The 11,162-nt window shown below is 38.9% G+C and overlaps 2 protein-coding genes across 6 annotated transcripts; both read right to left on the bottom strand.

Moving 5' to 3' along the window:
* Positions 1-82: 82 nt before the first annotated feature.
* LOC131015116 (inactive poly [ADP-ribose] polymerase RCD1-like) lies at positions 83-8,576 on the bottom strand. Of its 5 annotated transcripts, none has more exons than XM_057943370.1 (7): positions 8,419-8,576; positions 6,190-7,439; positions 5,531-5,772; positions 4,639-4,712; positions 891-1,025; positions 711-806; positions 83-319 (listed from the first exon to the last, which is right to left on the bottom strand). In XM_057943370.1, exons 2-7 carry the CDS (start codon positions 7,317-7,319, stop codon positions 281-283), a joined length of 1,716 nt encoding a protein of 571 aa, XP_057799353.1. In that variant the 5' UTR covers positions 7,320-7,439; positions 8,419-8,576; the 3' UTR covers positions 83-280. The 5 variants fall into 5 exon arrangements, with proteins under 5 accessions (XP_057799353.1, XP_057799362.1, XP_057799375.1 ...); XM_057943379.1 differs by having other exon boundaries at positions 6,190-7,455; positions 8,419-8,532; XM_057943392.1 differs by having other exon boundaries at positions 8,193-8,427.
* Positions 7,353-10,679, bottom strand: LOC131008009 (uncharacterized). The gene is made up of 3 exons (XM_057934917.1): positions 10,481-10,679; positions 10,080-10,402; positions 7,353-7,455 (listed from the first exon to the last, which is right to left on the bottom strand). The coding sequence occupies exons 1-3, from the start codon at positions 10,598-10,600 to the stop codon at positions 7,353-7,355; spliced, it is 546 nt and encodes a 181-aa protein (XP_057790900.1). The 5' UTR covers positions 10,601-10,679.
* Positions 10,680-11,162: the final 483 nt, after the last annotated feature.

The raw sequence follows: 11,162 nt of genomic DNA, 5'->3' as shown, positions 1-11,162 counted from the left end.
AATACTCACTTTGTTGACCGGAGAAAAGTTGCTAACTTTAGCATGTCTATATATATAATTTAGAGAAAATATAAAGAAAAAATTGTCAAAACACAAAACATCGTTATTTTCCAACCAATTCAATGAAGCGTAATTGGTGACAACCATACAGCAAACTAACACTTCTAGAGCTTTTCAGAAAGCATAAAACTACACGAAATGTTGTGAAGTGCAAACTGATACTTATTGACATTACATGCACATATATTTGTACGATAATTCAACTATAGGTCACTCATGATTAGCTGCACACCGTTTCAACGTTGGAGTTTGACGAGCCCTGTGGAAAGCCAAAGACAACAAACTCATTAACCACATGTTTGGACAGGATATTCAGAGAGTATGGAGCTCAAAGATATTCAGAAGATGACTATGGCCCAAAATGGAAAATCCAAGAGCTTATATCTGGTGTTTATACGAAATTATACAGACCAAGATCGCATGATGAAACAGAACATCTGCAAGTAAATATTGTTGAAATTATAGATACTGCGTGACTTTGTCAACATGAGCCAGACATAAGATTACAATTAGAACAAGGAAATGGGACACGGCAGAAAATATATACACATAACCATCCACCTCAACTTTTTTAGGGTAAAGCATACATGGTATGCAGGCATACCAATTGAACAGAACATAACATGCACCAAGAATTAAATAGGCCATACCTTGCACTGAAGACTTGTTATTGCTGACTTCAGTAAATTATCACCAACAATCGTCCTCAATTTCTTCACAAATGTATCCCGGCTTATCTTTTTATGCTGTCGAACAGCAAATGGCTATTAGTTAGTACAGCAGAAAACTATTTCAGTTAAGATAATATTTTGATGTGTCAACCAGCATACTCTGAACAACGCATAGTTGGTCTTCACAAGGTCCATGTGCTGAGAAGGGACTTTGCTTGAAATGGCAGCAAACAGCATAGGAAATGGCATCCAAGGGCTCTTAGGGGTCCTAACTTGGAATGTTTTTCCTGCAATCTGTAGCAAATACCTTTTATGATTATTGAAACTCAGCATTTTATCACTCACTACCCAAAGTAATTCATGTTAAAATTAGGGGTGGTAAACCAGTTTCAGTTATTCGGTTATAACCGTAACTGAACCGAAATTTCGGTTAACCGATAATCGAAATTTACGGGTTCGGTTTGGTTATCGGTTTTAGCTTTGGTTGGAAATCGGTTAATCGGTTTAACCGATAACCAATCGGTTAAAACCGATTAACCAATTAAATTTTAAAAAAATAAAAATGATTACTCCTTCCGTCCCATTGTTCTCGTCCCATTTTCCTTGTTGGGTTGTCCCATTGTTCTTGTCCCATTTCCTAAATTGGGGACAAATTAGTGGACAAGAACATCTTAATTTCCGTGACCACACAATTTAACTCCACTACCTACATCTTAATTCTCGTACCCAAAAGAAATGAGACAAGAACAATGGTACGGAGGGAGTATATTTTACTTTAAAATTAAAACACACCTAATATTAATTTATACTAATTTCCTGATTCCTAATTCCTAATTTCCTATTCAATATTCAGTGAATTTCACAGACTTCAGAGAAATAAAATAGTGCGTGGCTGCGGGTTGCTTATGCTCAACATTTGATAAAATGTTTACCCAACATTTCCAAACAAAGTTTTCAGCCTCTTAGGTCCAATGGCGATGTACACCCAGAATTTGCAACCTGGTAAGAACCTTGGTGACATGGTACCAGCCTGCAATCTTGGTACTGTAGCAGAAACAAACGGTTTGTTAAGCTTTATACAGCAACAGCAGAAACAATCTATGATGCCAAAACCAAGTCGTTCAATCAATGTGCAACCTTCTAGCTTAGTAGTTCCATGGAGGTCTTCACCAAATCATCAAGCAGGAAAAAGTCCTGCTTCTGTCAATCAAAATTGCAGCTTTAGAAATTCTGCAGTGGATTACATTAATCCCTTGCTTCAATCAAATAATTCGTCAGGTATTGGGCAAGTCTTGAAAGTGGAATGTAAAGCAGTGAGTGCGCCTTCTGAGTTTGGAGCAGCTGCTTCTGTTTCATCTACATCATCTTGCTCAAGAAATATGCAAGAAAGTTCTTATCAAAGAGTTCGGAACTCACCCCCTACGATCAATGCTGCGTGCAGCCCCCTAACATGACCTTTGTGCAAGGTTCTTATAATGGTAAACTGAATTTGAGTAAAAATCAGTTAATTTTGGTTAACCGATTCGATTAATCGAATCGGTTAATCGGTTAACCGAACAGGCAACCAGTTTCAGTTACCAATTTTGGTTACGGCTAACTGAAATTTTGGTCAGTTAACCCGTAACCAAACCGTTTACCACCCCTAGTTAAAATTATAGCTTGCATAACACAGTTCCTCTGACCAAAAAAAGTAAGTCTCAATGCATATCACTGAAATGGAAGTGTATGAGACTGAAAAGAACCCAATAAATAGTGGAAATATGTAGTGCTTATTGCTTAACCAATGCACTATAACCAAATAACCTCACTGAGACAGCGCTGATATCAATAATAAAGCCACAGCCCAAAGCCAGACAATAAGCAATTCTTCTAACATGATTCTAGAGTCAATTCAGCATTGTGCTATGATAATCAAAAAATAGGAGAGATTCTTGATAAGTTTAATTATGAAGAACTGAAAAGGTAACAACTAACAAGCAATCATGTGTATGGAGTCACCAAAGTTGATAGAATTTGTGCCTATCAATTGATTTGGCTTTGGGAGAAAGATTTTCATTCATTTCTATCTCTATTTGCCTGATGTCATCTCTAATTGTTCTATGTTATGCTAGAGTATTTAGCACTTGAGGGTCTTTTAGTACAAGTGAGGCTGTAGTTAGGAGTTAGGATGTCACCACTTTGGATAGTTTTTTCAGCATATTAGCTTTGCACATGACTGGAACTATTCCTGATACTGTTTCCGAATTTCACAAATGAAAGATTATTCCCCCCATTTTTCTGGCTTTTTATTCTCTCTACTACAACTTGAGACGTGTTCAGGGCCTTCAACTCTATCAACTGTTCCGACCTGCTAATTCCAATAGTCCTTCACAAGAGTTTTCATGACAATCACACAGTTGGAGAATCGTGTGGCTGCCTGAGAGAAGGGCCTCGTGGCTATTTGGCCAAAGTTAGCTAAGCAGCAAGCTAAAATGGGGAAGTCAGACAAATTAGAGAACCTCTTGTTTGCTGTTAGACATATAAGTTGGGGAGCCCTAACTTAACCCAAAACCATGGTCAAGGGTAAAGGGTTGACCCCCTCTTATATACCATTCCACACTTTCATGTGGAACCGATGTGGGATATCGTAACAATCCATCCCCCATTAAGACCGGACGTCCACGGACGGCTCTCACACTGGGGAGCCTTCGATCGACCCAGGCAGGTAGCCTTCGAGCCCCTGGAGTCGTGCGGCACTCTCCCCAGGTAGCCCTCTCCCGTAAACTTCCGGATCCGGCAAGTCGGCTCAAATTGTTAGACATATAAGTTAGGGAGCCCTAACTTAACCCAAAACCATGGTCAAGGGTAAAGGGTTGACCCCCTCTTATATACCATTCCACACTTTCATGTGGAACCGATGTGGGATATCGTAACATTTGCTCTCATCCGTGAAAAGGCAACGGCAGCAATCAGGGTGCTAACATTGTGCCACCATCCATGGCCCAGAATTCTTTCCACCCAATAGGCAGCAATGATGTATATCTCCAGGCAGGTAGCAATGAGCATATGAGGGTCACAAGAGATGCTGAAATTTGGAGGCGGGTGGATTCGACAGATTCATTAAATACAATCCAAAAGGCACCAAATTTCCCTCAATAAATAAGTACCAGAAAGAATAAAGCATCCAATCATAATAGACTGATCCAGCAGTGCTGTTCACCACTCGAGCAGAGCAAGATTCTCGAATGCAGACAGCCCGAGTCAGAGACAAAGTTAAGTTGGAAAAGAGGGTGGACTAGAAGTTACAAGAAACCAACTTATGATGTCCTCTTGCAACGAGCTAGCCAAAGTACAAAGCATTCTGCGACTAACCATAGAAGAGAGGTTAAATGCTACATATGCAAAAAAGTACTCAAAAGTTGCCAAGAACCTTGCTGATTGCACCCAAACAGATTTTGCAGATGTGGAAGACTAGCAAGAAGATGATCATGTGACCCTGTTTTTCACTAAGTGGACAGATCGACCTCCTGACGAGTCAAGAACCATCCTTAGTTCCGTACCTAGCCAATTGAACTTGTATTTTTCAGTTGATTAGGCTACAGGTGGATTGGTTTATTTTATTTCTATTTACGACTACATGATCTTCTATCTTATTTTCAAGCTAGTTTTAGCCCCTAGTGGATCCTTTAGTAGAGCTGAAGTAAAGAATTATGGGATGGAATCCATTTATATTGTTGTTTCGACAGATTTGCAGGGCTGGAGTATAGTTCCTGACAAGGGTTCTTCCCAATTTTGTTTCCAATTTCATTTAATATCTACACCCATTTTACTGATTTCTCTTCTCTTTTACTGTTCTACAACTTGCAGTTTGCTTGGGGTTTTACTTTATCTAAAATAAAATGTGAAGGATTAAACAGGCCAAGCATACCTGGTCTTGAGGTCTTTCATCACAATTATTGAAGGCAGGAAGATCAACCATGCTCTCTTTCCCAAAAACAGGTTCTGTAGAAGAATTAAATAAATGCACTCAAGTACTGAAAAGTTTAGAGCAAAATGAAAAGCTCAACAGCTAATTAAGGAAGTGACAAATTTTCCTCCTTTTAACATAATAGTTAGTCTAGACATGAGAAAATCCAGTTATAAAGGGCTTATACACAAGCCCCTTACATTCTTAATAATGGATGTTCAGGAGGTTGAAGGGTTCAAGATAAGTAAGTACAGTGTAACCAATACTTGGCTTTCATTGAGTATATCCAAAACCTTGCTCAAGAAATAAAGATTGTATCTCTAGTTACGAAAAAGCATAAATTACTACTCCCTCCGTCCCAATTCAATAGGCCACAAGGCCTGCGCACGGATATTAAGAAACAAATAGTTTATAATAAAATAGGAGAGAGATTAGGGTAAATTTGTGAAAAAAGTAGGAGAGAGAAATGGAGATATTATTTTTTAAGTGAACGAAGAGATAATTTTGTGGGGACCACAATGGCAATTGGTGTAAGTAATGAGTTGTGTGAGGGTGTTTGTTAAGTATGATTTTCCATTTTAGGAAATGGCCTATTGAATTGAATTGAATTGAATTGAGACATCCAAATAAGGAAACATGGCCTATTGAATTGGGACGATGGGAATAATAAATAGCCAACTTGAAATATATCATTATGAAGAATCACCTGACTGGAATCGGAAAATACATGACAGCATGAAAATAACAGAGCCACATTTAAGATGCTAAGATATGAAACCCTATAACTAACTAAATATAATATCTTTGAAAATACAACCAAATAAGAAAATCAAATGCAAGGCTAAACCATTACCTTTAACATCAGAAGTCATCTTGAAACTAATTGCACATTCAGGGTAGACATGAGAAGTCATATTCATGTTCCATACAACATAGCGATTTGGATTCGGAAGTTTATCAACACCGCTATCAAATTCCTCGCTACTGGGATGGAACTGACTTGATCCACCGCTAACAAGCTCCATATTCCCCATTATAACACGGCAGAATACCATATGCCGTATATCATTTTCGTCAACATCAAAACAATCGGTACTGAAAAAAACAGATGATATAGAACCACGCGAAAAAATAGTCCAGACCAAAATATAGCACAAGAATGTAATTCAACAGAAAAAACAATAACTCATTGCAGTCAGAATCTGATGGTACTTCACACCGTAAATGATGAACTGCCTAACAATATAGTACTGATTACAGCTCTGTAGCATAAGACATAAGGAATGTTAACCAGAACTTACATGACATATTCTAGAACATTGGCATTAAAACAGATTTTTCAAGAGCATGGCTTTTGTTGAAGAACAAAACAAAATCAAATGAAAGGACAGAAATATAAGTAGGAGACAAATAAATACTTAATGAAGAACCAGACCTGCAGCATTTCTTGATATATTTATCTCACTCATACAATTCTTTATTATATGCAGATAAGAGAGTTGTTAAACCAACCTGATCGGAATACCATTAGCAGGGATCAGATGTATCCCCATACCATTAAAGGGCTTCATCTTCAAGGGCTTGTAATGCCCTAACCCATACTGTAGTATAGTTGAAACAGATTCTTTCAAACAAGGAAGCCACGCATACTGGACATTTGCATCTCCACGGTATTTTTTTGTTATTTCCACCTGTTTCTCGAATAGTTCCAAACGACTTTTCATTAGAATGCCCCCACAATGGTGTATCTTAACAATCTCTGCAGCAGCCGAGCTAATACTTTTTACGAACAGCTCCTTTACAATGTCACTTTCCAATGACCAAGGTACAGGACCAACCACTTGAATCATGTTTCCATCAATTTGCTGACTGTCCTCACATTTCACATTACCTTCCTCATATGATGCCTTAGCGCAACTATCATTAGTTTCATCATCACATTTTCTAGGAGCTGCACTGTCATGAGCATGTACCTGCTCGACAATCACATTGGATTCCCCACTAGACTCATTATCTAGTCCATGTATAGCAATCTCCAAATGCAAGTTTATACCATTGGAACCAAATGGCCCATTTCCCATATCCTTATCGCCTTCACCTTCAGCAAATTCATTGGCATAACTATCTGTTTCATCATAATCACTAAATATTTCAGGGAAAAAACAGTTCCCAGAGATGTCAATCCAAGCAATGGGCCGATGCATGCCAGTGTTCAGGTCCAACTGCATCATATGCAAGAAATCTAGCAGAATCTTGGTTCCATTAAACTCCACTTCAATTGCAGGTTTGTCAACACGAAGATCTTTGTTGACATGTGCAATGATGTCCAAGGAAAAATCGTTCCAGTCATCATTGTCATGATACATCAAGCGTTGCAAATTCCCACTTTTCTTAAAGTTGGAATAATATTTAAGCAGACGCTTCCCAGATGGAAAGGTATAGCTGCTATACTTGTTTATTGATCCATCTAGTTTCCTCCGCTTGTCAATCTTCTTGATCGATGATCTCGGAGGGCATTGCAGAGTGAACGGCACGTGACTAGCTCCCTTTGAAGGGATGGTGCATCGTTCTGACCGCTTTCTCTTCAGATCAACAATGACACTTCTGCCACTATCCAATACCTTTTCGAACTTTGTGGTCATTTTTCCCAACTTGATCAATGCTTAACAACCAATTCACAGCCAATAGTACAGCGAAAAGAGTTGCATACGCCTCGGGTTTTGATTCAAAGAAACAAAGCCATTGCAGCAAGTGGACAAAGCCTGAATATCAGAGTCACTGCTCAGAAGATGTCCAAACAAATGAAGCAATATAAGAGCTAACACTAACCACTTGCAACAGTTAAATCAATTACTTCACCAAAACCCCACAATTTCCTGCAGGCTGCAGCAGTTGCCCAATAAAGAAGACAGTGCAAATAACAGGTGCATCAACAGATAAAAATACTTCACAGCCGAAATCATTTTGAGAAGCAGGTCTGACACTGCTTGGTATTTTAGACTTAACTTTGTATACAGTATTGCCATTTTTGTAATTCAATTACCATCAGAAATCCAAAGAAACAAGTACCATTTTCAGTTGTTGTATTATTCCAAATTTGAAACCAAAACATCTAAAAATTGAGTCACAAGTTGGAAAACTATTGCTGTCAAAATAAGAAACAAGGGATTTTAGCTCTTTCTTGTAAACTTCATTTCTGGTTACACTTACATCTACACTCATAATCAAAGATCTACCGAAGATGAAGCCTAAATCTATTAAATACAAGCTGATTCATATATTTTACAAAGGAATCTCTGAGCACCATTCTTAAGATCTAGGCTCTAGCGTCAAGAAAACACTACCCTCAATAAAATAACAAATCATCCATCATCTATTGATCTATCTACTGACACTTTAGAATATAAACTTATTATTAAGAATTCCTCAAAGCATCATAAGTAATCTAAAATAATACTAGATTAAACCCTAATCAAGCTAGCAGCAACAGCTGATATCACAAGAAAACAACGAACCAACACCAGTACTCCATAACGCCACTTGATCATTCACGGCGCCCTCAAACCATGAATACGACGCTCCTTCACCATTCCAACACCCAAACTCTCTCAATCAAAGCAGGATTAAAGGAAAACGAATTCTTACACAAGTTACACTAAAGCATGCCCTCGGTGACGGAAAGTTGAAATAGAAATCAAGAGAAATTAAATAGAAAAGCAAGAGAGAGAAGAAGATGTATACCTTCGGACCGGAGAGAGAGAGGGAGCGTCGGGAGTTGGGCGATGGGGGTTTGATGAAAGTCAAATCAAAGGGCTTCAGATTGCCTGCTGCTACTCATTATGAAACGACGCCGCTTTGGCACTTTTTTTCCTTTTCTATTTCTTTTTCTAGGTTTTTCAATATTTTTTTTAATTAAGAGCTAAATCGTCATAAAATCCTGATCGTGGAAAAATAAGATCGAATCAATAATGGAAATGTACTAAAAAAACGAAATCAAAATAAAAAAAATTATAAAGTCGAAGAAAATGATTAAATTTACAATGAAATAATCAATTAAACCCTAAATTTTGAGGTGCACACTTCATGACTAGAGGCCCCAGGGTGGAGCGGTACGGTATACTGAATTTTTTTTGTCATACCGTATACCGTACTGTAAATTGTCTTATGAGATTTTTCATATCGTTGTCGTACCAAACTCTTCGGTATATCGAACACTACAAAAAAAACGTTGATTACCGACGGCTAAATGTCGTCGGTAACAAAAGACGGCCGCCGGTAAATAGTGTTACCGGCGGCGATAACGGCGGCAAGCTCCCGCCGCTAAACGTTTCGTCGGCAACAACAATAACGGCGGCGAACATCAGCCGTCGGCAGTTAACGGCGGCGATGCCGTCGGAATTGTCGCCGTTAAACGGCGGAGCCTAGCCGGAGAATTAGCGTCGGCATACACCGCCGCTAGTTACCGAGGGCTATTTTGCCGTCGGTAGAGAGCCACCGGAGTCCGGCTGACCTTGCCGGAAAACTAGCGACGGCGATTACCGCCGCTAACTAGCGGCGGTGAAACGCCGTCGGTAACAAGCTACCGCCGGCCGGTGGGTCATGCCGGAGGATGGCCGGGTATTTACCGAGGGCAAATTGCCGTCGGTAACTACCGACGGCGTTTTGCCCACGGTAATGTTTTTTATTTTATTTTTTTATTTTATTTTATTTTATTTATTTATTTATTTATTTATTTATTTATTTTATTGTATATTGTATATCCACAATTTATTTCCGTATTTATACGGTATTGCATACTTTAGACGAACTTCCCAGTCGGCGATCCGACTTCCCAGTGGGTCACCCATCTTGCTTGTGCTCTGTGTCAAGCACGCTTAACTTTGAAATTCTTTTCGAGTGATCACCAGTACAGAACACTCGTATTATTGATATATCTACATCTATTAATTCATTTAAATGCTATATACTCACTCATATAATTATAATCTTTGAATATGTGGAGATAATACCTGAAATATGTTGTTAATTAGTGAGCGAGTTCGTTTCGGTCCTTATTTTTATCGTCGGTAAAATATTTAATTAATATTTAATAATTAATTATTATTATTTTTTTTAATTTTAACATTAATACACCAAAAGTGTTTTAATTTGGTTATTATAATGTGATTTGAATTTATTTGTTTATGTTAAATGCAATCATCATCATCATTGCCATAAATATATAAAACATATATAGTTTTAATAATTAAAGCACTTGAAATATATAGTTCAATAAAACATAAATTTGAAAGGAAAGTGCAAATGTAATTTTGTTTGAAAACATAAATATATAGTTTTAATAATTCTAAGCATCATCATCATCATCATCGGCATCAGGCCCTGGAGGTAGCTGAGCATTATACATCCTCATAAACGCCTCCAATTGAGCTACGCGGTCCTGCATCTGTTGGCGTGCTGCTTGCTTTGCCGCCATGCGGTCCTCCATCTGTTGGCGTTGTGCTTGCTCTGCCGCCAATCGCTCCTCCAGCGTGGAGATCCGTGTCTCATAAAGCTGCTGAGACACCGCAGAACTGCCCGTGCTGCGGATAGACCCCCTACTAGCCTGACTCTGCCCGGCACTCCCGACGCCGTAGATCCGTGACCTATCAATTTGCACCACCTCCAAATACACCTCGTCTAGCCGCTCCTGTCGTCCTGTGGCAGCGGCCAGTCGATGAACCTCGGCCTAATACATACATAACAATGCATAATTGTTAGAAAATAAATACATTCACTAAATATTTGAATAAACTTAAACACTTACGTCAATTCTAGCATCTCTTTCCGACGTATAACTTCCATCGGCGTACGTGTGGAGGCGGAGGAAGGTGGCATAGTTCGGTGCATCCTGGGGAGTACCAGGATCCAAGCTCTGTAGATGCATTTATATAAGATAAATAAGTTATATTAGTCAATATATTAATTTAATTTATATACTTAATTATTTGTTAATTACATACCATATACTGTTGCAGGATACGAGTCGACTGGGACCCGCCCACGTGCCTACTGATCCCTGTACCCTCCCCGTCGGGCTCGGACATCCGGTTGGCACGTGCTCGATTTGAAACAGCCTCAACCTCGGGCTGATGCCAGTAATCCCGGAGTCCAGTCCAAAAATCGGGAGTCATCCAGACGGGCCTAGACATCTCTCTCCCTTGGCGGATACACTGCTTGAGATCTGTCTTGTAGTCGCTCATCATGTCGGAGTACCTTTTGCGGGCTTTTGTCTCCCACATTTTCCTCACGTCACGCTCATCATCGGGCTGCCACATAAACTCTTTCTGTTGAAAAAAAGAAAATTAATTTAATATCAAACATTTTAACAATTTAATATGATATATTTATATGTATTATAAATTTAATTGTACCTGTAATTCATCAAAAAAATTATCCTTCATCGCCGGGGGCGTCAACTTCCATGTGTACCCGCCTGGGTTTTCAAA

This window comes from Salvia miltiorrhiza, chromosome 1 (assembly GCF_028751815.1).
Source record: "Salvia miltiorrhiza cultivar Shanhuang (shh) chromosome 1, IMPLAD_Smil_shh, whole genome shotgun sequence".
In the NCBI taxonomy this organism is placed as follows: domain Eukaryota; kingdom Viridiplantae; phylum Streptophyta; class Magnoliopsida; order Lamiales; family Lamiaceae; genus Salvia; species Salvia miltiorrhiza.
This window is presented reverse-complemented; position numbering and strand designations above follow the sequence as displayed.

Bases quoted from the DNA above. Each gene is read 5' to 3' on its own strand.
- LOC131015116 (XM_057943370.1), bottom strand. From the start codon at position 7,319: ATGACCACAAAGTTCGAAAAGGTATTGGATAGTGGCAGAAGTGTCATT. The intron at 5,773-6,189 runs GTTGGTTTAACA...TGTTTTTTTCAG, and splicing joins GCTAATGGTATTCCGATCAG to TACCGATTGTTTTGATGTTG. The intron at 807-890 runs GTATGCTGGTTG...GCTGTTCGACAG, and splicing joins CCAACTATGCGTTGTTCAGA to CATAAAAAGATAAGCCGGGA.
- LOC131008009 (XM_057934917.1), bottom strand. From the start codon at position 10,600: ATGCATCTACAGAGCTTGGATCCTGGTACTCCCCAGGATGCACCGAAC. The intron at 10,403-10,480 runs GTAAGTGTTTAA...TGTATGTATTAG, and splicing joins AAAGAGATGCTAGAATTGAC to GCCGAGGTTCATCGACTGGC. The intron at 7,456-10,079 runs GTATAATGCTCA...TCTTCTGAGCAG, and splicing joins TTGGAGGCGTTTATGAGGAT to TGACTCTGATATTCAGGCTT.